Source organism: Gymnodraco acuticeps, unplaced genomic scaffold (assembly GCF_902827175.1).
Source record: "Gymnodraco acuticeps unplaced genomic scaffold, fGymAcu1.1, whole genome shotgun sequence".
In the NCBI taxonomy this organism is placed as follows: Eukaryota; Metazoa; Chordata; class Actinopteri; order Perciformes; family Bathydraconidae; genus Gymnodraco; species Gymnodraco acuticeps.
Genome location: NW_022990678.1, coordinates 176,733 through 203,912, shown reverse-complemented (window position 1 = coordinate 203,912; position 27,180 = coordinate 176,733). Strand labels below are relative to the sequence as shown.

The window sequence follows — 27,180 nt, the reverse complement described above, 5'->3', positions numbered from 1 at the left end:
AGGCGCTCCCAGGCCAGCGAAGAGATATAATCCCTCCACCTGGTCCTAGGTCTACCCCTTGGTCTCTTCCCAGCTGGACGTGCCTGGAACACCTCCCTAGGGAGGCGCCCAGGTGGCATCCTAACTAGGTGCCCGAACCACCTCAACTGGCTCCTTTCGACGCGAAGGAGGAGCGGCTCAACTCCGAGTCCCTCCCTGATGACCGAACTTCTCACCTTATCCCTAAGGGAGACACCAGCCACCCTGCGGAGAAAACCCATCTCGGCCGCTTGTATCCGCGATCTCGTTCTTTCGGTCATGACCCATCCTTCATGACCATAGGTGAGGGTAGGAACGAAACTGTCAGTTCAATCATTGTAAATCTGTTCGGTGGCAGAGGACATCACAGGATGAGGCTGCTGGAATCCAAAGAGAGTTAAGACCAGTTCAGCACCGTTGGGTCAGAGCACCAGTCACTTTTATGGAAGTCTTCAGATGTATTTTTGGAAGTAAATCGATGCTCAGCACATAATGAAATGACAGTGAAATCAGAGACACAGAGCTGTACTGTAACTGATCTAAAAACAGCTTTCTCTTTACTGCGTCATGGTCTGATTGTCCTCAGTGCTAGCAGTGACTCAGCCAAGAGTACAAGCAGATTCATTACATAATAACACTGTACCACGGTAGTTATCCCACATGGGTTGGACCTTTGTGGGTAAAAACAAAACGGGAAAGTACGCAATACTGGGTTAAAGTTTCCTATTTGTCAGTGGCAGAAGAAGTACACTTTTACTGGAGTAATAAAAACTACAAACTACTACAAAATTACAGTGTAGAAATACTTGGTTACAAAGTTCAGAAATGACTGTTTTATCATCTAAAATATTGAGATTTCCTAATCTTAGTTTTATATCATATTAAAGTGATTACTTTGGTAAAAACAAAATAGTAAAGAAAACCCTCTGGACTTTGAAAGACTAGGATCAACATTTTAACTACTTTCTGACATTTTATTGACCAAAATATGGTGGCAAACGTGCTTTAATGGACCAGAACATTTCCATCAGGAGAAACGTGCAGAAGTTTAACAATAAAATGTGCCAAAACGCATGCAAATAAAGAATCATCTTCACAAAACTCTAACAATTATGAATCAGGCTAACTCTGCCAACAGTGATCGTGTGTCAACAAACGCTCCGGTCCCAGCTGTGTGCGTCACTTTTTAGTGTCCCCGTTTCCGTTGTGTTTTAGAGCTTCTTGCAGGTTTTTTGTATTAGCAGCGTTTAGTGTTGCAACGTTTTGTTTATGCAGTGCTTTTAGTAAACGATGCGTATGTTTCATCAAGTTGCGGAAGACATTTCTTCATTTGCATGTGTTTCGGCACTTAAGTGTTTCTATATTTGCGACGTTCCCCAAGCTGCAGGGAGTTTCTCCTAATGGAAACACTTTGGGCCGTTGTAGCGTGTTTGCACCGGTCGGCCACAATACAAAATGAGTAAGGAATTGACGAATAAATGAATTGATTAATCTAGTGAATAATCTGAACAAATCCATAACTAAACTAATTGTTGGTTGCAGCCCTATTGGATTATTATCGTTTGTAGATTAACGTGTGATGTAATGGTGTGTTTCTGTGACAAAGTATTTTGTTTGCACGGTTGATTTTGAAGAGAGTGCAGTAGCTTGATGCTAAATCTCAGAACAACGACAGAAGCAGACAGAGGCTGGAATGTGAAGGCCTGTGATGCCTGGAGAAATACTTAAATCGGCTGATTCTGCACTATGCTGTCTTTCTGGTCTAACTTCATTACTCGGACTGGTATTACTTGAGGAAACATAAGTGCAGTGCATTTATAGGGAAAATGCAGCTCAAGGGTCCTGAATCAAATCAAGTTGCTCTCCGAGTCGGAGAGTTTCTAATCAGATTAGAAGACATCTACATGTTGCCCTTTTTAATGTACCATCTGGACTGAATTAAACATTTTACATAATATAGCCTGTATGAACTGATTTGAATATTTCAGGGTCTATGAATCATATATTTAATTTTCTTATGTGAAAGTAGGTTTACATTGGTCTCCCAATAGAGCACTTGTGTAGACACCTGTGAGTTCAGGTTTTTGTCTCTACAGGCACAATGGTATCTAACCTGGCAACCTAACTGTAACGTAGACACTTCATGGGGCCCCACTGACTTTCAGGTTTCATATTCTTATATTGAGCCTCTACTGTTTTCATGCTTTAATGTTCAAAAAGCTATATATATATATATATATATATATATATATATATATATACACACATACATATAACTTTGAGAGAAAATAAAAAGATGAATAAACCTTTGAATGGAAATGACAGATCAAGTACACAGATCAGCATACACAGAAACAGACATAAACCTTTGTTCATTTGAACAAGACATATAAAGAAGGCAAGAACCTAGCCTTTCTGATTTGATGGAAACAAAGTGTTTATGTTTTTCAAGTCGTTTTGTGGAAGGAAGAACAGAGAAAGTTCCGGAGGGATTTGATTTGATTCAGCAGGATTGTTACTGTACTCCGGTATCATGGAAGTCTTTATTACACTGTCTCTAGGCACAGCTGATCATTTTCAGCTTTTCATATTTTTGTGTTTTAAAAGAAGTGTGTTTAGTTTGTTTTGAGTTTTCAAGCTTCAAACTGGTTCTCATCAGCAGATTGAGTCTATTTTTCCTACACAGATACGATCAAAAGCTTCTTAACAATCGATCTTGGTTTGTCAATATCCTGTTTTGTCCGTCAAGCTGATAAAAAGACAAAAAGTACTTTGAATACTCAATGCATTTAGCACTTTTTACTTGCCAAATAATTGAAAAAATCAAAGAAAAACAGTTTTGGTGGACAGTATTGTCTAAATCCCAACCCCATGTACAATAGTTCAGTCTAGAAAGGGTGAAAATTAAAGAAACTGGGACACGGACGTTGACAGAATCCCCAGGAGACACCTTTGGGAGATAAGAGGTTTATTCTCCCGATGAAACTCTGTTCATGCATGTTGGAGATTGATAATGTCTAACAATGCCAGTTTAGCTGCTGGCGTGCATTGCTAATACCTGTCACAACAACTCTGTCACCAAGTTTTAGGTAACACATAGAAAAGAGAGCATTTAGCAACGGTTTAATCAAGTTATCGTGTTTGTGATGAGAAAGAGAAACAAGAGAGAGTATAGAACAAAGTGTGTGGGTGAGACAAACAAGCAAAAAGCACAAATAACTCAAAGGCACCTGAAAGAGAACAAAACCTCCTCTTCTTATTGGAATACATCTGAAGTGAAAGCTAAATTGAATTAATTATCGGACAGCAGGAAATGTGAATTGAGGTATTTCCAAATCAAATCAGTATTTATTTGGCCTGTGGCTTGTCAACAGAAAAATATGAACATGTCAAGTTTTAGTTTCAAAAATAGACCCTGTGCTACTGGGGTAGAAGAAGGCGTTCTGTTTTTGTATGCATATGCGTGGAAGGGAAGAGGACAACATTTGACTCATTACAGTTTTAGCCTGGGGTGACTTGAAATTACAATATAGGTGAATAGATTGCCATGAAGTTTTTTTACAGACATTCACTGACCCCAGAGGATGATCTCTACAGATTTAAATCAGTGATTTTCCTCTACATCATCACATTTGCAGTTTCACCTCTCTTGAACACTTTTTGATTGATTTCTATAAAACTTGGTCCAGACATTCATTTTCCCATGTTTACATTTTCAGAATTACTGTGATGACCCTGTGGTTTTACATTTGGCACCAATTTCACATCAACATACATTTTATGACCAAATAATACCTTGGGCTCATCTGTAATTTAGTGCTAATTAGCACATGTTAGCATTGTCATTGAGAGCATGCTGCCACTTGAACCATTATTCAATGAACTGATATGTCGTTTTCCAGGAAAATGAATCAACCATTGATTTGGTATTCAATCGTTAGTCACCAAACATTCCTAGTTTGAGTATTTTCTTGTGTTTATATCATTGAAAGCTGAACAGGGTTTTCACTGTTCGTCAGATCCAACAAGCAGTGTGAAGATGCCACTGTGGGGATTAGGAGAAATGTAATCTCCGTTTAAAATAATTGCTTCGCCATATTATAGACCAAACAATTGATTTATGATATACCCAAACCAAACAAACACACAAGATTTCTGCTTGCACAGGCCACGTTGCCTCAATGTTAAGACCAGTATTTGGTTTGGTTACACCCTCTCCTCCTCTGTCTCTTGCCCCACATACAAATGATCTCACTGGCTGTCAGCAGCCATTGTTAGCGAGGGGAAGTCACTGGCTTGTGCTACAGGCTTGTAATGGACGTGTGCTATTGTTGGCATTGTTTAGGTGTTGACTGTTTTGGAAGGGGAGGGGGGCAGATTTGGTCTTTCCACTGGGAGTTTCCCTGCTGATCTACATTTAGAGTTTTTCCCTGAGGGGGGGGAAGCGTCACATGGGACCATTGCTATCAGTGCAGGTGTGTTTTCTGTTAATGGGCATCATACATTTACAGTAGCAGACGCCTCCGAATACGCTCCCAGAGAGATGTTTGGCCCTGAGAGGTTTGGCTCAGAATGAGGCTTAACTTTTGTTTGATTTAGTCTGTTCCTGTGCCAGGTGGCAGTGTTTATGGAGATCGTACACCATGAGATATAAAGATGGGAGGTTTGTTATGCAGGTTAAAGTTTCCAAATGAAGAATAGTATTTCCAAGATAATGAGCAGGTCAGCTTACAGTTCTGCCTGTTGTAAAGACTAAAGGGTAGGGATGGGTATCGTTAGGATTTTATAGATACCGATACTCTTATCGCTACTTTTCAATAATTTGGAGTTCAAAATTATAGACATGATTACAAGATGTGAAGATTAAACAACAGTCATTTTATTGTAATTTATTTGTATTTATTATTTTAATGTAACTTTTTCAATGTCTTGCCAAGCAGGTATGAGTGTGTTTGACAGTGTGTCTCTGGAAGGGGGGTGGTAATTAGGGGCCGTTCATAAATCCATGTAAACATGACCATTATTCAGTTAAAATGAGACTCTGCGTGCGCACCTCCTAAACCGGAAGCTCCGGTCGGCTAACCATTATAATCCGTTTATTGCGTTTATTATTCAGGGCTCGACATTAAGGACTGCCCGATGGCCCGGGGCCATCTAGTATTTAGCTCGGGTAATGAAGCCTCACCTGCTGGATGCCCGATCGGGCAATCTATTATGCCAGTATCATGCAGCTCGTGGATCCAGTAATGAGTGACCCGACAGTAAAACTAAACATATCTATAACTAGTTTAGGTAGTTTGAGAGGTAATTAAAATAGCTACGTGTGATATTCTAACCTGAAGTGTGTGTTTTGTCCGCTGACCGCTGCATGTGATCATGCAGAGCTGCGTGTCGACTCGTCAGCAGCAGCTGATCTCTCTCTCCCGTCAGATTAGACTTCACTCGCGTTTATGTCCATATCGATCAGATCCAGCTAGTTCTAGCTAATGATATGACTACCTGCTTATTAAAAGACAACTAAACAATAAGTGTCACTATGCAACTGGGTGAGGCCGCAAAGTGTAGCGCAGCATTATGCATTTGTTTACATGCCCACCGGAACCCCGAGGCATTACCAACAGATCAACGTACAATCAACAGGACATCTCTTTCTCCACATTAATGCCCCGGCCACACGAGGACGAAAACGGTCGTTTGCGTTACTGTTTAGTGTCATATAGACCGTTCGGCCACACGAGGACGACCGAATACGGCACTAAACGACTGCGGAAACGATAACGGGTCCCAAGGTGGATAGAACGGCATACGCAACGCTCTGGGGGGTCCAACGGCTCCGTGTGTACGCCCTATACGATCATTTTCTGATAATGATGAGGCAATAGCCCCGCCTCTCCCCACCTCTGCTGCTCACCCCCGCGTCAAAGTAAACTGCAAACTGAATTCAGATTATTTATCTTTCTCTCGATATGGACATAAACGCGAGTGAAGTCTAATCTGACAGGACGGAGACACCTCTCAAACTACCTAAACTAGATATAAATATGTTTATTTTTACTGTCAGCCGGGTCACTCATTACTGGATCAGCTGCTGCATGAGACAGACACTGACGCTGTCCGAAGAGAGGGAGGAAAAAGAGAGGCTCCGTGTATTTTATTATTATATTATATAGAGTCGTTATTCATTTGTTTTAAAGCTCAATAAATAACAAAGAAGACCTTTGACCGGCACTTTTATAATTTTGTCGGAAGGTTTAAACTTTAATACACGTTGACTGGCGAAAAACTCTGCCCGGTTCCCTCGGCCCCCACCGCGGAGAATAAACAGAAGGGCAACCATGACAACCATGCTTCTTCGCTGCTTTTGTGGAGGAAGTTACAGCGCCACGTACAGGCTCCTGCATATGTACTGCAGCTTCTCCAGCGGTTGGAGCTAAACGGAGCGGTCTCGTGTGGGCAGACACTATCCGGATAACTATTGCGTGTGGACGGAAGGTTTTTTGCGTTTGCGTTAATCCTATGCGTTTAGCCGTTTTCGTCCTCGTGTGGCCGGGGCATAAGTGTTAGACATTAGAATGGACTATTCTTGTCTGTCACATACTCTTCTTGTCTGTCACATAAGTGGCGCAACTGAAGCGGTATTGCGCTAAAGGGAAATTATTTTGACCGGACATTTTGACCGATTTAGATTTGCCGACTAACGGGAACTCTGACATTTTGTGTGCTTCGCGGATGCGCTCGGCTCCTCTCGGGTCTGCTCGGTCAGCTTCCGAATGAGGAGGCATTCGTTCGACCAACTTACAGTAGATAACATTATAAACATTTTTAACAGGGGCCATACGTAAATAACGTTTGTTTTGGCAGTTATAACTGAATGTAATGTTTTCTACTTTTTTACATCTGGGAAGGCATTTGCCTTCATCAGATGGAAAGTGTCTTGACCAACAACTTAAGTATTTCTTATAGCTATGCAGGGCATGCAAGCGAGCAAACACAAACAAACAAGTGAAATGAAGAATACAATTGAAATTGTACAATATAATATTGTGGTGGTTCATCTTATAATTCAGTCTAGAGAATGCACCAGACAGCATCTAAGACCTGCAAACATCTAAATGTTCTAGGGGGAGGCCCCCCAAACCCTTCGTGCGTCATTAGTCTGCGCGCATTTTTCAGGGCAATCTCTATTGGGCTCAGGGCCATCTGTAAATTAGCTTAGATGGCCCACAGGGCCATCTCCCAAAATCCTTAATGTCATGCACTGTTATTTATAATTGGAATGATGGATTATCAGTAATCATTTTAAAGTTACACAGAGACATTGGATTAACCGTTTCCTATGCCCTTGAACACAACATTTGATCACAAAACAGCAAAGGTTTAATAATTATCATCATGGCTACGTAAAGTGAAGTTGTTTCCTTGCTCTTTCCTGGCTGCTAAAAAACGATACTTTGGTTGATGCCAATATTTAGAAAACATGACGGTACTCATTTTTGCAAGTAATATCAAGGCAAGACATGCAGTGGCCTGTTGCCCCAGGAACAATAGAAAATGTTTGACGCAAATAACTGATATGAATGCGTCTAGGTGATGCAACCTATTTTTTCCCTGTTAATTCCACATATGAACAACATGTCTGTGTTGAAATCGACTGGAGTAGAGCTAGCTAGCGTTAGCTCTAAGTGAAGCCAGTGAATGGATGCATCATAGAGTTGCACTATGGTGCGTTCAAGTTAGTTAAAATTAGTGTTGGGCGAACGAAAACGAAATGTGACCAATTGTAATCTTGTGGAGAAATGTTCAAGACTTAAATGAATACAGTTGTTTGAAGTAGTTTTTACATAAATATGAGCGACGGAATTATTACTTTTTTAACTTCTGAACAAACTGTATTTAAATGGAGTGTATGTTGAAGTTCACAGGATGTATTGTTTTGTTGTTATCCATGCTACTAAATTGGTTATGGTGAGTTTTGGTTTTTCATTGTTATTAGAGTTGACTACTATATTTCTAGTACTGTGATACTCTTAAAATGATAGGTCATGTTATGTCTTTGAACTGTGTGTTGTGAAAAAAGGTTCAAAGAAAGTGACATTCCTGCATGTAAGCGTGGTAAAGGATAAAAGATTGGTTCATATCCGTTTTTTTTAATGTCTTTTGAAACAAAACAGTAAATCCATTCATTCATACTCCACTATGGCTCATGTGCCTTGAATTTACCCGTTTCCTCTTTCTGGAAACCTATTTCCCTTTCTCTCTCACATCAGTCTTTGCTGACACTTTTATTCGCCTCACATTCCTCCAGCCCACATGTACATTCATGGTCATTCATGGTCAGGATGGTGTAGGTGAGCGCAGATCTGATAAGTGTTTGCAGCGAGTGTGGAGGAGGCACTCTCCGCATGCCAGACATTTCTGTGGACCCTGCTGGAGTTTTTTGATTTTATTACAAAACAATTGAACCAATTGAACAAACCAATAAACAGTTTACAGGATATACATTTCAGAGTTTAATTAGATACGTTTTACATTACCATCAAGTGTGTGTATTTATTTGTCTGCCATACGTTATAGTGACTCTTCTGCTGTCTAACAAAATAGTGGGGCTGTGGATTTGTGCTAACTAGCATTGGCAAATACTTCTTGGGTTTGTTTTAAGTCCTGTCTACATGAAGCTATGTATTTCGAATGTTTAGATTTTGGTTGTTCTACTGAGTTGTCTGTGTTTAATTGGCCCTGATGTTAAAACCGCAACCCATCTGGTACATCTGGATAAAAGAAACATTTATATTTTTACTGTAAATACTCTATCTACTAATTTCACTCTGCTGTTGTTAATGTAGGGACATGTTGTGACCGGTAAATATAAAATCCTTCCCTGTATTTTGTCTGTTTTAGTTATAGTTAATTACAATTAAGGGTAAAGAGGATTCTATAAATATAACCATCAGTGCCTATTTTTAGTGCATCATGTTCAAAATGCAATGTCCTGGATTTTATGGCATGACAACTATGACTAAAATAGCTTTATCAATCAGACAATGTTAACTTTGAGTTAGAAACAGTTAGACACTACTGTACATGGCGATGAAGTCTTTCATTTCCTTTGAATAGCCATTCCTCTTCAAGGAAATGAAAGTCTAGCTTTGTTTTAGTTTTTACCATCTTTTCTCTTTAATTCTGCCAAATGATCCAATGTCTTGCTCCAGGGCTGCCCATGTTTAGAAGCCACTTCCTGTGTGTTGGTAACCGAGTTGGTGCTGATCTGGGTGACTAAGCCTGAGTCAGACTGAAGGAATGTGAGACTATCTTAGATTTTCTTTTAAAGAGGCAATTCAAAGGCAGTCCCCTCTTATTGACCTACTGTCAGAAAATGAAAGTGCCCTTTGCTCCAGTTGAAGAAGCTGTGGCTTGTACAACTAGTGGAGGCTGGTGCAGTCTGCTGAGAGACTGCAGCCCTGATTGAACTGCAAAGCCCTTTTCATATTCTTTAGCACCCATGTTCTTTGATCAGAGAGGTGTTCACTTTCGGTTTAGGGTTTACAAACATTTAGAAAGATTCTATAAGAGAAGAACTCATCAGATTTAAGAGCAACCTGCCAACGTTATTGAAGCCGTCTGTTGTCTTCCTGTCTTTGTGGTCATGCTTTGTCAACATGCAAACAATTAATGTTCCCGCATGGTTCTGATTTCCGATTTCAGATTGATTTTAGTGGTGTAAAGTAATTTAGTACATTTACAAGTACTTTTACCCCACTACAATTCAGAGATAAATTAGTTACTTTTACTCACCTATTTAATACCTTTAGTTAATGTTCACATTTGGATTAATGATGTGAAATATAACCACGTCTTAAATCAGACCTAAACTCTGGTACTTTACTCAAGTACAAGATCTGAGTACTTCCACCAACTCTAATGTTTTACCATTTAAGCGCCTCAGTTAATCTTGGCTTTTTTTTGCTCCTGTCTCTGAACCTTTCTGGTCAAAGTATTGATTGTTTTGTTCAAGTAGTAATGAGAGTTTTGGTTATCATGGCAACTGGATGAATAGGAGCATTATGGTGGGAATTGACTGGTCTGATGGAGCGAGGCGCTGGCCTTGAGCACTGCGTTTCTCAGGGCTTGAAGCGATAGTGGCCCCTGTGCTTTGGCTGATAAGAACCTCTCGTGCTGTCAAGGCCCTCGGCCGCAGCTGGGCCTCCGCCATTATACTCTGCAGGATTTACAACAGGCCAGGGGTTTGTCTCCTCTCCCCATTTATCTGGCACACACCCCTCCCTCTGTAACAAGGCTACTGGAGTTCAGGTTCTGTGTGTGAGCTTGGTTCTTTCATTGTTCTGGAAACACTTTTGCTTAAATACTCTCTAATATCTTTTTTGGTGGACAGTTGGTTGGTATTCAAGGCTTTATTGTCATGTGCACATTAGCTACAGTGTAGATATGGCAATGAAACACTTAAGTCACAGGCTCCTCCAACAGTGCAACATGAATATACTGTATATAGGACATAAAACAAGTCAAACAGATAAAATAGTACAAGAGATTCCATTAGGAGCCAGTTTTATGCCTTTATCCAGTTGTTGTTCTTTTTAAGAACACAATATTGTTGCTATGACCAGCATCAGCCCTTTTCTATTTGTAACCCTGTGTGTTTTGATGTTATTCCTGTAGGTAAGGATGTTGATCTTACTCTCCTGTTGGAGGACTGACACCTAAACACACCAGAGTACTGCTAAAGTCAAGTTTTAACTGTTTTAATTCTCTAAAAATGGCTCTTTGTATTATAGATTCATGAAGTTATCAATTTCCTAGAACAGAAAATAACATGTAGTAGTCTTTAGATGTTTACTATCTTAGAAGCCTTTGAACACTAGCAAATACTCGCATCTGAAAAGGTAATTAATTAAATGACTATTAAACTGTTATTAAAATGTCTAACTGCTGAACATTTCTGTCCATTCCCTTATTTAACGGTTTCACTTCTAGACTTCATTCTCTTCCATTTGTAACCCAATGGAAAGCCAAACTAATGTATATCAGTCAATCTACAGTTGACCAAAAAGCCTCCCTCTTTTAACTGAAATTAATCACATTATGCACCAAATATCATGTTTTTGTGAACAAATGTCATTTACTAAAGCATATCTAATAGTTTAACTCTCTTTGTCTTAAACATCCCCCCAATTGGTGATTTTTCATAAAGAAAACCAGACACTACCCATTGAGATATCACCCTGAAAATGTTTGTGATGAGTCACAAACTTTGTGTCATATCTTATAGATCTATTTCACATATTTCACTTCTTTGCTCATCCAAATCATTGAATCCTAAGTACAAGAACAGTAGCTGAGCTTGATGATCACTTTTTCCAAATTCCTTGAGCCATCCTTATTTTGCGCTTGTCTCCATGGTAACAAAGACACAACAGAGGGACTTGGCGTTGACTGATGTTACCGAATAGATCCCTGACCCACAAAAAAAAGTAGGCAGTGAAGCACAGAGAGTCCCGCTGAGCCTTGGAAATGGACTGGTGACTAATGCTCCCAGGATGCACTACCAGGGGCCTTGTTGACTGTGGCACGCCAGATTACATGCCATTTCTCCACCGGGGCCTCAATGACTCACACTGTAGCTAGGCTATTTAGAGGTACATGTTTAACACTGCCAGGCCCATCTTTAGCAGTTATACTGACTGCAGATTGGAAACTCTTCTCTGTGCCAAAAAAAAATCGAGTTTAGACTAGATAGATAAATAGATAGATAAATACTTTATTAAACCCAAATTGGGTAATTATTTTTTCACAGCAGCAGTGTTGTCAAGCATTACACAAGTTAAACATATTTAAAAGATACAATTAGATACAAATATAATTAAAGAAAATTAACATTAGCGGCAAGTAGCCTATATATAATAAAAATGAACATTGGCAGAAAGTATATACAAATTCACAATAAAAAAGACATATATCACAAGAGTATCTAAATAATAGACAATATAATGAAAATATTGAATAAATTGAATACTCTACAAATATACAATATCACTAAGCTACAGCAATATATAGAAATACTACAAAGACTACTGGAACTTTGTGCTTCTGAGCGATCTAAAATGTACAGCATTCTTATAGCCCCTTTTCAGTCTTTTCAGTGCTTCTACTTCAAAAATACAAGAATACAAAAATCAAGTCAAGCACATTTTAAAAACGATTTTTGGTCGAGCCAAAGTGCTGTACATACAATAAAAATACTTTACGATAAAGACACTTTACAGCAAATACAACAGCACAGTTTGTACAGAATATCAGTATGACAATACGACACCCTCTATTTTAATTGTTTATATTACCATATTTTATTCAATATGCTCCTTAGATATCTTTTTATTTTATTTGTTTGATTAATTTCTCCTTATAGCTTTGTGAAGCACCTTGAGATGACGTTGCTTTTAGCCCTAACCCTAATCTATCACATTTTGAAAAAAAAGTGGAGAAAACGTGCTAATATTGTCTAGTTAGTCAAATATGTCCATTAAAAGCCCAGGGTAGCATCTGAAAATGGAGTTCTTTCTCACCACCAGCTATCTAAAACGGAATCATATTTAGATGACTTTGACATAGGATGAAGTAAAGTAGCAAGTCCTCACAACTATAGATACCCTAACTTGGAAAAGGGGCGCTATTAGGCACATTTTCAGGTTCATATTTGTATTTTCTGTCTCTACTGTGCCATGTCTCCATGTTTTAATGTTCAAAAAGCTCGTTATTCTTCTCATGCTGCCTGTGCTGCAGAAGCTCAGTCTGCTCTGGTTAACTGGCAGGCTCTATTGTTTTTGGTCAACTTCTTACAGGGAAGGGAAAACCCCCAAATTCCTAATAATTACGATATAGCTTTATTATTAATGCAGTTTAGTGGTCACTTTTGGATTGTGACAGATATTTGGTAATACTCTGTCAGAGGTCAATAAGCCTATCTTGAGTTTAGTTTTGTAACCCATCCATTGGTTTCTGTTGTAACTATCAGCAGCACTAATGCGGGTCACATGTACGACATGTTGACAGCATGAAACCATCTCTGTCAACACTGTTTTTTTCATGTTCAGGAAAAAAACAACAACAAAATGCAGCGATGGTGACATGCAAACAGCCTACAGAGCTCTCATTCATGCTACAAGCGGCGCGCGTTCATTCCCTGTTTGGGTTATATACAGGCTGCAGCTTGTGTTGTAGTGCCGGTTATCCAGTAAGCTCTGGTTAGTTACGGGCTGTTGTTTGAATGTGCACGGCCACGCGCATGATTCACGGAGTATGACTCAATGAAGGGACCAAAAAAAGATGAGAGCGTGTCACACAGATGGTCATAATTAAAGGGTTTTCGTCCTAAAATGAGATGTCAGACATTCTTCTTTTCTCTGTCTTCAGCTCTCTAATTTGCTTAAAGCTTGTTCCAACATCAAACATCTTGATATTCTAGTCATGTTATAGGGGATATTATAGTGATATTGTGTGGTTATAACTAACTTAATGGAAGTGTTTTGGGCCGTGGTAGCGCGCTTACATTTGTTGGCCACCGTAGGTTGGGATTGAACCACTGACCCTCTCATGTTTGATGACTTAAGGTCATGACAGCTGTGCAGCCTTTGAAGGAACGATTTGTGATCTATATGTAAATAAACCAATACACCAATATTGATCCAAACTCAAAAATAATACACTTTTAGTGCAGGGACTGAAACTGTTTTTCCCCCCAATTGTATCAGTGAGGATTGTGAATAGATAATTGAGTCGTATAAGGGAACTCATATCACAGCATTATAAGGTTATAACCCAACAAACCACTGATTTCATTAGTTGGAGTACAATGTCTTATTTTCCGTTTGTTCTTGTCTCGTAGAGCTCGACGCAGGAGATAGGAGAGGAGGCCGAGGATGACGCCATCTTCACCATCACGCTGAGGAAGGTGCAGCTCCACCAGTCGGCCAGTAAGGGGCAGCGATGGCTGGGCGTGGACACGGACTCCGCCCTGAGCCTCTACGAGACCTGCAAGGTGCGGACCATCAAGGCCGGCACGCTGGAGAGGCTGGTGGAGTACATGGTGTCTGCGTTCAGGGGAAAAGACTCCACCTACGTCACCATCTTCCTCTGCACCTACCGCTCCTTCGCCTCCACCAGGCAGGTGCTGGATCTCCTGCTCAACAGGTACAGTGATGGCAGGGGGATACATCATTTTGTTACCCAAAATTATGTTTCAGACTTTTCCCTAGTAGTGTAGTTGGCAGCTCATAGAGTCCTGTGGTGAACCAGGAAATGTTTAGTACGCCAACGTTTTATGTGCAGGAATGTGACTGTATTTACAAGTTAGATTTTTAACTATCTTTTATCTGTTTTATGAACTGTCTTGATTTCTGTTGGAAGAACACTTTATCCTTCTATTCACCACAAACATTCAAAATCAACACATCTGGAAATAAAGGTTTTACCAGACAAGAAGCGGATCAAAAACTGTATTCTGAAATTAACTAAAGCTGTCATACTCTGGTTCAAGTGTTAACGTGCTATACATACAGATAATAGTATATTTAAATGTATGACATTTGTAAATGAAGCCTACAAGTTTTTTATTTCTATCAGTATTTAAATGTTGCTATTTAATTCACTTAATGGAACAACTTGTGTTTCTTCTTGTTTAGGTATGCCAAGCTCCAAAACTTCCCTGCAGCCACAGCACACAGAGTGTCCCAGGACGACCGCACAGAGCTGAGGAAGTGAGTCTGCCGCACACTTCAGGGTCCAGCTGCCAACCATAATCACCGAGTACATTGGACTCACACTCCTGCACGGCTTGAAGGGATATCTGTGGAGCTTTAATCTCGATCGGTTTCTTTGCAAGACACCCGTCAGGCTGAGGGAGGGGCTTTTTTTGCAGGCGTGAATAGTTTTAATTAATTTTTTATTTCATTTTTTCTTCAGTTTGGTAATAATAGAGCATGTGGGCATTGCTTGTTCAAACCACAGGACAGTCACTCGTCAGGTCAATGAGCTTCTTCGTTAAAATACCTAATACCTAATGAGCAGTGTTGGCATTCAATTGGACGTCAGTAAAGTATGAATACCACAAAATAAGACAATTCTTTAGTAAACGTGCCCGGACAGGGATATCACATCACTGATTTTGAATATATTTTGAAACAGCCTCTGTTAAAATGTCTTACTAGTAATTGAAAAAATATCTGATGCTAACACACTAACTGCTTATATTAATTCAGAAATGACTTGCCAACATTATTCATAAAAATCAAGTGAGCAGCTAAATTAGTTTGTTAACCTTAAAAATGTTTAGTTGTATGATGAACAACATTTTATTTATTTATTAATCTATGTTTAATAAAGTGAGCTTGCTCATTTTCATTTGATTTAGCATTTATATTTATTCTTTAGCCGTTTAAAACTGTGCCTTTTATGTACAACGATTTATGTCCCATCGTCTTTGGTTTTCCGCACCCATCTTTATATTAATGGTGTGTGTGTTGCAGCACTGTGTCGTCCATCCTGGGCGCGTGGCTGGACCAGTACTCTGAGGACTTCTGGACCCCCCCCACCTACGACTGTCTGCACCAGCTCATGTCCTACCTCCGCCTGCACTTCCCCGGCTCGGACCTGGAGCGCCGCGCCCGCAACCTGCTGGCCCACTTCCACCGCCGGCAGCAGTGTGAGCCTGACCCTGAAGGTATGAAGGCAGGACAGGAGAGGCACCACAGCAGGGCAGGGGGGCCAGAAGAACGGGGTCAGAGAGCAAAGATAGATTTGTGTTTTCTTTTTTTTTCTTTTAATAAATTAATGACTTTTTTCTTTTTGTATTCTTTTGTTATTTTATTTATTTATTATTGCAAGTGCAAACAGGGCCATGGGCTCAATCTTTAGGAACTTCGGTTGGGAACCAGAGGTTTGAGTCCCAAAATGGACCAAGTATAAAGCGTGGACTGGAACTTTAAGAGGGGCCACTTTGTCTCCTGGACACTGCTGAGGTGCTATTGAGAAAGGAACCCCCTCACAGCTCTCTAAACTAACCTATACCAGGATATATTCAATGCATAGACAACATGTCACAATATATGCATTGCTGTGTACATGCAGTGGCAGACAAAAAACTCAGATATTATACTTAAAAAGTAGTAAAAGTATAAATACTACAGTGCTTTCTCTATTTCCATCGTTTTTGAAACGCATTTGCATCTATCGGCCACCGCACCGGCCATCAAATTACAAAAAAGTTCAAATACTTATGGTGCGTAATAGGCCATCTTAGATTCGTATATATTAAATGACTGAACTATGACTACTTATGCACTTTTGTTTTCATCACAACTTTAGTTTATTTATGTTTTTTTTAGTGGAGTATAAAGTACAATATTAGCTACCAAAATGTATTGGAGTAAAAAGTACAATAGCTATAAGCTATAAAGTAACATCAAATGGTACCCCAACATCTTACTTAAGCACAGTACTTGAATACATATATTTCACTGTATTACACCACTGTGTGCATGCACTGTTGTTTTTTTCTTTTTTAGATGAATCAGTTACATCAGATCCTCATGGACAGCTTAACATTCCGTGGAGCTGTAGACACCTTGTCAGTTCACATGTAGTACTTGTTGCTATAAAGAACAGTTTGGTTGTACAAGTTACAAGAACAATAATAATAAAGTGATAAGGACGACCTGGCAGTCACATGAAATTGAGTGAAATGTCCACATCCCGCAGAGATAAAACAAACATGAAGGTCACAGAGATGATGAGAAGCAGAAGAAGTCCAGGGACTGTTTGTGTTGAGCTCAGGTTGAGGCACTGTTGTTGAAAAATAATCCAATATTTTGTATCTCTTCAGGGGAACACATCGGCTGCCCTTTTGCTACGCAGGAAGAGAGCGGCTTCGAGGACGAGCTTCCTGCTTTCAGCTTCCTGTGCTTTGACCCCATTATGGTGGCAGAGCAGTTCACGCTCATGGACGCGGTGAGGACTTTGCCCTTCCCCTTATCAACAGATCTTCCTCTACAGTTGCTTTTCCGTTTCAGTCAAGTGTTTTCTGTGACTGGTGATTGCTTAATGTATTATTAAGTCCTTGTAGGAACAATGAACTGATGAAGTCAAGTTATGCTTTTTGGGGGATTTCCCTTTCCTGTATGTCAGGGGTGTCCAATCTTTTTTCACAGAGGGCCACATACAGAAAAATATACGAAGGGCTCTGCCACTCACTAGGGGTGAGGTATATTACCTCTTAAGTTCAGTTATAAATTGGAAAAATCTAAATGTGTTATTGGGCTTTTTTTCTTATCAACTTATATTTGTTAGAACATGTTTTCAACTTTAATTGACTGAATTTATTTGAAAATTGGGCTTAATAACACATGAATACTGTGTAATATATTTGAACATATAATGGTCTACGGGCTGCATTTGGCCCCCGGGCCGTAGTTTGGACACCCATGATGTATGTAAATGAAACACCTCCATTGGACTCCTGTGTTTACTTCTGTAACGTAATGACATCACTATGTTACACTCCCACTTCTTTTGGGTAGTTTGGAGAGAGCCGGCCCGCTAACCAATTAGAGAAGACTGGGCTCTGGTTCTTTTTGTAAGGCCTCCCTTTGCTACATCTTTCAAAATCCTCTCCATTGTTGCCCAGATTTTCTCCAGAGCCACATTATACATGTTCATGTTATCATTTCATCTCAAGCGACTACTGTTACATGCTGACTAATACTCCAATCCACTCTATGTCCAGGACCTGTTTAAGAAGGTGGTTTCTTACCACTGTCTGGGGGGGATCTGGTCTCAGCGGGACAAGAAAGGCAAGGAGCACCTGGCCCCCACCATCAGAGCCACTGTGGCCCAGTTCAACTCCGTCACCAACTGTGTCATCACCACCTGCCTGAGCAACCCCGTGCTGAAGCCCAACCAGAGAGCGCGGTTGCTGGAGCGGTGGATAGACGTGGCTCGGGTGAGGTTCATCTGCACTTTGAAAAGAGATCTTTGAGCCTTTTGAAAGACTCCGTTTATTAAGCGCTTTGAGCACCAGGAAAAGCGCTTTATAAATGTAATGTATTATTAATTATTATTATTAAAACATGTAAGGTAAAATCATAATATGCTATAAGTCAGGCTACTGTGCTTCTGTTAGTGTTTACTTCCTGTCTGTCTTCTTCTGCTATTCCCTTTAATGTTTACTTCCTTTATGTGTTCTTTAGCTGATCTCTTTTTGTTTACTTCCTGTCTGTCTTCTTCTGCTGTTTCCTTTTGAATTTACTTCCTGGCCGTTTCTCAATCGCAAGTAAAACTGCTAGTATACTACGTCATCGAGTGGCGCCGAAGGACTGTTTAAATGCATGTTAAATGCCCAGCATTCCACTCTATGACGTAGTATACTTGAAATAGTTGCTCTGCAGCATGTGTACTCGCGATTGAGAAACGGCCAGTGTCTGTCTTCTTCTGCTGTTCCCTTAAGTGTGTACTTCCTGTCTGTTTTCTGCCAGCTCTCCCAGACTTTTAACCTTTTTCCATCTCTTGCGATGTTTTTCTTGTTCTTGTTTTTCTTTTTGTTTGCGTTTCATTAGTGATGGCGAGATGAAGCCTTATGAAGCTTTGCAGCTTTCCAGCCAATTGGTTCGCAAAAGGGTTCATCTCATGAGGCTTCATTTGAACCGATTTGAACACAAACCGCCCTGTTGGTCAAAGTGTGTGAAACAGGCAGATTTCTTCAGACCTCTATATAAGTGAGGGTCTGAAATCTCTTAATTCCATTGTGTCACCGCCGGGCCCGGGTACAGGAGGGGTAATATCGTTCTTATTATACATCCATGGGTAATATGAGCGTTGTGGTTCAACCGATCTGAATCGCTTCCTGAAGCAGTCACGTGGTATCGACAGGCAGCGAGGCTTCGTTTGTCATCGGTGACGTCACTGGCCCAAAACGATACAAGCTTCACAAAAAGCTTCGGGGATTACTCGACACACGCTCCGAAGCCTCGGCGCAATATGTAACATCACTACGTTTCATGCTTTTCACAAATAGGAAAATGAATACTCAAACTCTTATTCAGTTTTTTGTTTGCCTAGTTGACGTTAAATTGACTGGACTTCTTTCTTCGGATTGATAACACTGCACATACTTTCTTAATCAGAGCGTCCTTTTTTTTAAGCAGACTGCTGAATGTCCAAATTGACCAATTAGAATTGAGTATTCCACTAAGCCGTTTTATATCAACAGTTACAGCTCAGTTTCGTCTTCTCCGTTTCTGACTGGATGATTGTTTACGTTGTGTTCAGGAGTGTCGGATATTGAAGAACTTCTCCTCGTTGCGAGCCATCCTCTCCGCCCTGCAGTGCAACGCCATCCACCGCCTGAAGAGGACCTGGGAGGAAGTATCACGGTAGGTTAACAGCAGTGCGCTCCTCACTGTTGTGTATATGCACAGATTGAATATTGCTGAAGGCAGAGGGGCTGGTTTTCTGTGCCCTGACCTCTGCGTCTGTTCACAGGGAGAGTTTCCGCACCTTCCGCGAGCTGTCCGAGATCTTCTCAGACGACAACAACTACTCCCTCAGCCGAGAGCTGCTGGTGAAGGTGGGTCACAGCTTAAATAAATGATATCCTTTCAAATATCAAAAAATAATGTAATAGCTTCAGACTATTATATTGAGATTATAAACCAGTAACCAGTTAAACCAGTTCCACTTACATAATACTCATAAGATTTTATAAGTCGTTTTAGCTGGTCCTCCGACATACACTTATTCTTGTATTTTATATTATTTTTTGTATGATATTTATCTATGAAATTGCGTTACTTGGCTGCAGAATCATTTGTGACCTACTCTGTGGTACTTTGCACAGCTATCAGGTTAACTACAGTGTGACTCAAAATAACTTGAATATGCACAAGGACTGCAATGGTGTTATGTGTAATGGTTATAATGGATGAAAGGTGCTCACAGCATTTACAATCACTTTGTTTTGTATTGAATAACAGCGTAATTTGCGGCAGCTCTGATCTCTTTGCATGTAATCGTGTTGCGTAAAAAATTGCTTTTGGTACACACAATTACTGTTGCATTATATTACATAATACTTCTAATAATACTACAGTTGATGACATAGATGAACTGAAGAAAAATAAGTAACACCCAGAGACGTGGAGAAGTATTTGCTTCTAATCGGCCCTTTTTAATCAGACAAAGCTATAAATTCATATGTGAGAGTTATATAAGGTAATGGCATGTAAACAGATTGCAGCAGGATGTATGGCTTGGATAACCCATCCCAGCTGTAGACTTCCTCTCATCCACAAACACATCCTGCGGGGGAGAACACCTTGTACCATGTTCTGTTGGATCACATTAGCATCAATTTATTACTCGTGATGTCCTGGGTGGGCTCCGTGCCGCTGACAGATCGCTGTCGTCATTTATCTGATTTATGGAGTTTAATGCGGAGAGGCGTTGACACCTTCTCATAGGAACGCACTCAGTACAAGGACAGCAAGAGCCGAGCGATGTGACCAAGAGGCAATGACACAGCAAATGTAAACCTTCCATATTCTCATGTGGTCTTAAGAAGCGACATTTGAGTACTGACAAAACATCACTTTTATAATCATTTAAGAACATTTTATTTATCAGATTAAATTGCCGTTTAAATGTGTACCTCTTCTTCTCAGAGACATGACTCACTGATTCATATATTTTCGGCTGGGTGTACCTTACACTTTCCAATTATGCCAGTATCATTACCTTGGTATAATCATCATTAAAAGCGCTCTATTATGCTTTTTAGTGTCCCCTCCCTCCATTGGACTCCTTTGTTTACTTCCTGAACATAGTGGCATCACTGTGTAACACTTGCGCTTCTATTGGCTAGCGCTCAAACATATTGTACGGTTAGGCTAAGGGGCGGGACATCTCTAAGCGGTTGACCAATCACAACACAGCCGACCAGCTAACCAATCAAAGCAGACTGGGCTCTGGTTTGAGACAGAGGGTGAAAAGAGGTGTTGCAGCACAGGCAGTATGAGAACAATAAAGAGCTTTTTGAACATCAAAGCATGGAGACATGTCAAAGTAGAGGCACTACATACTGATATGAACCTGAAGATGAGCAGAATAGGGCCCCTTTAAACCCCTATTTTATTCAATTGACTTTTTTTATCAGAAACAAGACTTTGCTCTCTAGTTATTATTCAAGTGTACAATAGAAAAAAGAATGGCACAAGACATGTTTATTTTTGATATTACTACCACATATCGTAGTTTGCTGTGGAACAGTGAGGGAAACCCCAATGACGTCAAGAGGGGATGGAAACCTTTGGCATGTGTAGATAAAGCTCTGATCTGACGCCGGTGTGAGAGCACCTCGGGGTGTCGACTCTCTCTCTCGCTATCTGCTCAGGCCAGGCTGCGTTCACTGGGATCGCTCAGCTCCAGTTAGAGAAGGCTGCAGCAGCGTTACATCATTCTGAGGAATGTGACGGGGGGTGCATTTCCCCCCACTTTTTGCTCGTACAAAGAGAACACGTTTCAAGAAAATGGGGTCATTCATCTTTATGCTTTGTAATTATAGGAACGTCTTTCTTCTTCGGTGCACTTGCCATACAAAGTGCACATTTAATTTAATTTAAAACGTAGGTTAAGGGTCTCTTTTTGGAAGCTTTTGGAAGTATATGAAGCGGATATCCACAAAAAATCCATGAAGGGAGGTTCCCACTGGATAACCTCGAGGGCCTGACCCCTATTCATGTTAAAACAGTGAAACGAGTTTGAAAACAAATATATTTAGCGGTTGTAAAATCTTGTAAAAATAACCCTAATGATTTGGCAAAACCTTGCAGACTTTACTCAGTGATTAAAGTAAGTATTTACTTTACTTACCCTCCAAAACATCGATTTTGAATTAGATTTCAAATCTCTCAAAATTGGGGAAGTGCTTTGTTACATTGCTGGCTTCCCCTTTTAAGCATTCGCATTATGGTTATATAATATTTGTTATTGTCGGATAATATCACACTGTGTGTCTTAAAAATATTTGAAATTCATTTTGTTCATACGTGTTTTGGAAACATCAGAAATATACAGTACAAGCCAGCTTTAAACATGGCTGTGTGTGGCAGAGTTCTTCACTTTGATTCAAGTTGTGCAGCCCAGAATTGAGATATGTATTTTTAAGTTAAATTAGACACAAAAGTTGTTGAAAAGCGTGAACTGTTCAGCTGCACTCCAGTTCATAGAGCAGGGTGTCCGCGGGGTCTTAAAAAGTATTACAAGTTGATAAATCTATTTAGTGAAAATTAAGGCTATTAAAAAGTATTAAACGGCATTTTCCAAGGTATTACATTTTGTATCTTGTTTTCAATAAGTATATAAATTGTCCAAAGAGGTTGTATTCCACAGTCTGCCTGAATGTAATCATGGCGTAGGTGTGTAGTGTGATTCTGTGTAGTTTATTGATGGCATCCCGTTGGATTTGACGTCATCTGAACAGGACATCGCACGCTCACTGCTTGATAGCGCGAAGGTCCGTTTACGCCGGTTGTTAAACAACATCGTTATGGGGAAATGCAAGTCTGCGTCCAAATGGTTGGAAGATCAGGAGGAAGGACAATCAATACTATATATAGTCAATGTGAGGTCAAGTGTGTCGCTAAGGTAACCGGTTAGAACTCGAAGTGGCGATGAAGTCTTAAAATGTATGGAAAGGGTCTTAAAAAAGGTCTTAAAAGGTGTTACTTCAGGATTCCTGCATAAACCCTGTAGAGGGACGAGTGGGTTATCGCCTGAAAAATAAGAAGAAAAGATTGGTGTTGGCTCTTTATCAATGTTCATTTGTTGTTGTTGTTGGAAGACAATAAAACCCTGTATGTGAAATGTGTAACAGGATTTGAAGAATAGCACAGAATGGTTTCTTTCTTTGTGAAATTAACATAACATTAACATACTCTGTTGTTATTTTGCAGGAGGGCACTTCAAAGTTTGCCACTTTGGAAACTAACCCCAAACGAGCTCAGAGGAGACAGCAGCAGCAGAGAGAACTGGTGAGTCCATGAAACATCAGGAGTATATGTATCTTATACATTTTAGTATTTATCTTTTTTTAAATAAGTTAAGCCTCTGCTATACTGTATGTGGTTGTTCTCACACATTCATCCATTTTGTGCAAACAGCCCCCTCCAATGGCAAGTGAAGTCACTGCACTCTTGGAGTAAATACAAATAACTGAACTGTAACAGTGAGGAAATCCATCACTCAAAATACTGATAGTAGCTAATCAGCCACTTTAGTTTGACCTGCAAAATATGGACCAATTAAAAATACCGATGACATCCATCACAACGTAGTGATGAAACTGTCCAGGAGAATCTGAAACTCAAGACAAATTATACTCATGTGTTCAGATACGGAACATCAAGTTATCAACAGCTCTTTATCCTTAACAACTTGACATATATACATAGCGTCTTTGGGTTCAAGAAAGCGCTATAGAAATACAATTTGTTGTTATTATTATTATTATTATTATTATTATATATATAGTCAATATAGATGTCTTTGTTTGTATTGGATGTTGTCTACTTAGTGGCTTGTTTTATGCTCTTTTTTTTAATTGAATAGAATTGAATTGGTTTATTTAAAACAAGGGACAGTGTACATTAATCAACATATTAAAAACATGTAAAAGTACTCAAATTAGCCATAAGGCTAGTTTTCATCGATAGTCCCTTTGCCAGATGGTGATAGACATCCTAAAAGCAATAATAAAAATACCACAACATTGTTAAACCATTGTACACATTTACAATAGATGACATCACTGAATACAGATAAGAGCAAGTCATGATAATACATAAATAATAAAACATTTACAATACACACTCATACACACACCTACACCCACACATCAGTGCTGACACTGTTGATTATTAATGAGCCACTTTTTAACACTGTGCTTGAATGTGTAGTCGGATGAGGACTCTCTTATTGGTTGTGGTATTGAATTCCATTGATGGGATGCGTGGAATGAAAAGACAGCCTGGCTGAATGCGCTTTAGCCTTAGCCGCACCTCTAGTAGCCCTGGTTGAGGTGGACTTTAGGCTGATGCAGCCAGCCAGAGGAGGAGGAGCCAACCCACGAGTGATCTTATAAACTAAGCAGATGTTTTTGTAAACTATGAGATTTTCCCAGCTGAACAGATTATACTTTTTAACAATGTGACAATGATGATACCGGAATGGCTTTTTGTCTAGTGTTTTGAGTGCTTGTTTATACAGTGGTTTTAGAGCTGTCGAGTGTGCATTAGACCAGCTGATCTGACAGTAGTTTATGTGGGAGAGGACCATTGAGTGAAGGTATAGCTTAGCTGCTGCAGATGATAGGAAGTTTCTAATGTATCTGTAATTTGACAGATTGAACTTTACTTTATTGCAGACCTTTTTGATATGGGTTTTGAAATTGAGTTTTGTGTCAATATGTACTCCTAAGTACTTGTACTCCGAGACAACCTGAAGTCTCCTTCCAGAAAAGAAAACATCTTGCTCTGTTATAATGCTGTGGCCCTTGAAGAAGAACATACACACTGTCTTTGAGACATTTGGTTGCAAACAATTATTGTTAAACCAGGATATAATATTCTCCAACACATCAGTGACCTTGGTAGCAGCCTCTTCTGCGGTTTTGCCATGAGTAAAAACAACTGTATCATCAGCATACATTAATACATCACAATCTCCACACACAGAAGGCAGATCATTTATGTACATACTAAACAGGATTGGGCCCAATTTTTGTGCTTCTTGTATTTTTTTCCCCCTTTTTTATGTTAATTTCTTTAGTTTAGTTTAGAGGAGGTCTGTTGTATAGGTTCACAACCTCTTGAACTCTCCTGGCAAATCTCGAAAGGATACCAGTATCTGGATGTTATGCAATCTTTTGTGTGTGCAAAAAAAACGAATATTAAAAAAAGGTTGTCGTAGTAACTGCATAGAACAAGTTAGTTTTTGAAAAGTGCTAAATATGTCTTTTATCTCATGCACTTTTGTGCCTCTCTGCCATGAACAAATGTTAACCTCTACATTCAAGTGTCTCAGCCTCCATGTTTCCTACCTCTGCTGACTGCCCTCTGTCCTGTGTGAGCAGGGAGTGATGCAGGGGACCATTCCTTACCTGGGGACCTTCCTGACGGACCTGGTGATGATGGACACTGCCATGAAGGATTACACTGAGGTTAGACATCTGACATGGGACTTTACTCTTATATATTTGTATTAAGGCCTTGTGTCCACACAGCGTCACAAGACCACCAGTGTTGGGGGTAATGCATTACTTTGTAGAGCGTTACTGTAATCAGATTACATTTGAGTCGCATAGCAGAGATAAACAGGCTTGTTGCGGCATACATCGAGAAGGAAATGTTGCCCGTTACGACACATTATCTGTGCTGATCAAGGCAGAAATTAGGTTTAAATGTATATTGTTATTTTCCATTTGATTCGTGGTGCATCTCAGGTGATGTTTAAGAGTAATCCAAAAGTAATCTAACTATTAGTGTAACTAAGTCCTTTCAGCAGTGAGTAATTGAGTATTGTAAGGCATTACTTTTGTTTTTAAAGTTACTAGTAATGTGGAATGCATTTCTTTTTTAGAGTAACTGACCCAACACTGTGTAAGACAAACTAGCATCCCCCCTCAGATTGTATGTGTGCTTTGTGTTAGCAAAGCCCTGAACCAAGCTCCATTCTGAAAACAAGCATTTTAAAGGATGGTTTATTGTCTTCTTGCAAACAAGCCACGATAAGTTGATATGTATGTTTTCCAGACTTTGTATAAATTAGCTTCCCAACTCAGTCTGACAGCCATTGAGCAAGGAAGACGATCCGTGCACGGCGAGTGAGTTAAACCAGCAGCGGCTTTCAGAGTCTGTCCGACGATCTGCTTAAAGAAGCTTTTTGGTCATTGTTTTGACAGTTTCAGTCTGAAAGACACGGACAAAAACAAGCTTCTTCTCCAATTTCTACAGTCACTGCCATTTTTCTGAAAGGTTTAAATATTTTCAACTAGAATCCTTCGGGGGGAAAGCACAAAAGAACCGAGAAAAGACGCTGGGTGCAGTGCTTTTTCATTATGCACCCGCATTCAACGGCAAGCACTCTCTCCTCATACTAAACTATTTAAAAAAGATGCTGGCGCTCAGAGGAAGGCGCTATGTGGACACAGGCCCTTACTTCCTCTTTGGCATGTTCACATTGTTTTAACATCCCATTTTTCATGTTTTTCTATTTCAGGGTGGTCTGATCAACTTTGAGAAGAGAAGAAAGGTGGGTCAAACTTTTTGGGTTAGAACAGAAGAAACGAAGTGGCTCCCAGTTCAGATCACACTAACTGGTTCTTAACCCTCCCTTGCTCTCTTCTGTTTTTTTTTGCAGGAGTTTGAGGTGATCGCTCAGATCAAGCTGCTCCAGTTAGCGTCCAACAACTACAGTTTCACTCAGGACAGCCACTTCAGGGAGTGGTTCGCAGGCGTGGAAAAACTCAGCGAGGCAGAGAGGTTAGTCTGTGTGATCAAGTCAAATCAGGACTGGATCAAGTTTTACTACGTGAGGTGTTGAAGGATTCAAGTCTTATCCTTGAGATGAGTTCAGATTCATGTCCTCATCGTCCTGACTTCCTGTCCCCGCAGCTACAATCTGTCCTGTGAGATCGAGCCGCTGTCGGAGTCGGCCAGCAACACGCTCAGAGCCAAGAAGAACGGAGGAATCATGAAGCGCTGGAGCGAGTGAGTGACAGAGCTCATCGGAACTGAGGGTTGACAGATGCTTATTTTTCTTATTCATAAGCTGAGTCCACATGTGTCATAGCAGCCAATACATTGCCAAATAATCTTCCTCCTTCTTAATTATGACAATTATCAGATCTGAATCTGAAAACTTTATTTGTCCAGAGAGATATTTGGTTTTGTAACAGTGGCTCCATTGTTAGAATGAAATAAAAGACATAAAATAAATTGGAAACAAATATTTATATGAACCTAATAAGTTAAAGTAAAGTGTCCAATAAAAGATACAAATTGAATAAAATATGTATATAAACCAAATAGGTTAAAGTAAGAATGT

General features: G+C 39.9%; 1 protein-coding gene across 5 annotated transcripts in view; it reads left to right on the top strand.

Moving 5' to 3' along the window:
* Positions 1 to 27,180, top strand: part of LOC117555274 (ral guanine nucleotide dissociation stimulator-like) — a 76,722-nt gene that overhangs the window by 36,615 nt on the left and 12,927 nt on the right. For all 5 annotated transcript variants that reach the window (XM_034230129.1, XM_034230130.1, XM_034230128.1 and 2 more), the window contains 12 exons: positions 13,916 to 14,220; positions 14,712 to 14,786; positions 15,555 to 15,748; positions 16,910 to 17,034; positions 17,810 to 18,025; positions 19,351 to 19,454; positions 19,564 to 19,648; positions 23,031 to 23,108; positions 25,208 to 25,294; positions 26,353 to 26,385; positions 26,494 to 26,615; positions 26,748 to 26,843. In XM_034230129.1, the coding sequence (XP_034086020.1) occupies positions 13,916 to 14,220; positions 14,712 to 14,786; positions 15,555 to 15,748; positions 16,910 to 17,034; positions 17,810 to 18,025; positions 19,351 to 19,454; positions 19,564 to 19,648; positions 23,031 to 23,108; positions 25,208 to 25,294; positions 26,353 to 26,385; positions 26,494 to 26,615; positions 26,748 to 26,843 (1,520 nt within the window). The remainder of the gene's footprint in view (positions 1 to 13,915; positions 14,221 to 14,711; positions 14,787 to 15,554; positions 15,749 to 16,909; positions 17,035 to 17,809; positions 18,026 to 19,350; positions 19,455 to 19,563; positions 19,649 to 23,030; positions 23,109 to 25,207; positions 25,295 to 26,352; positions 26,386 to 26,493; positions 26,616 to 26,747; positions 26,844 to 27,180) is intronic.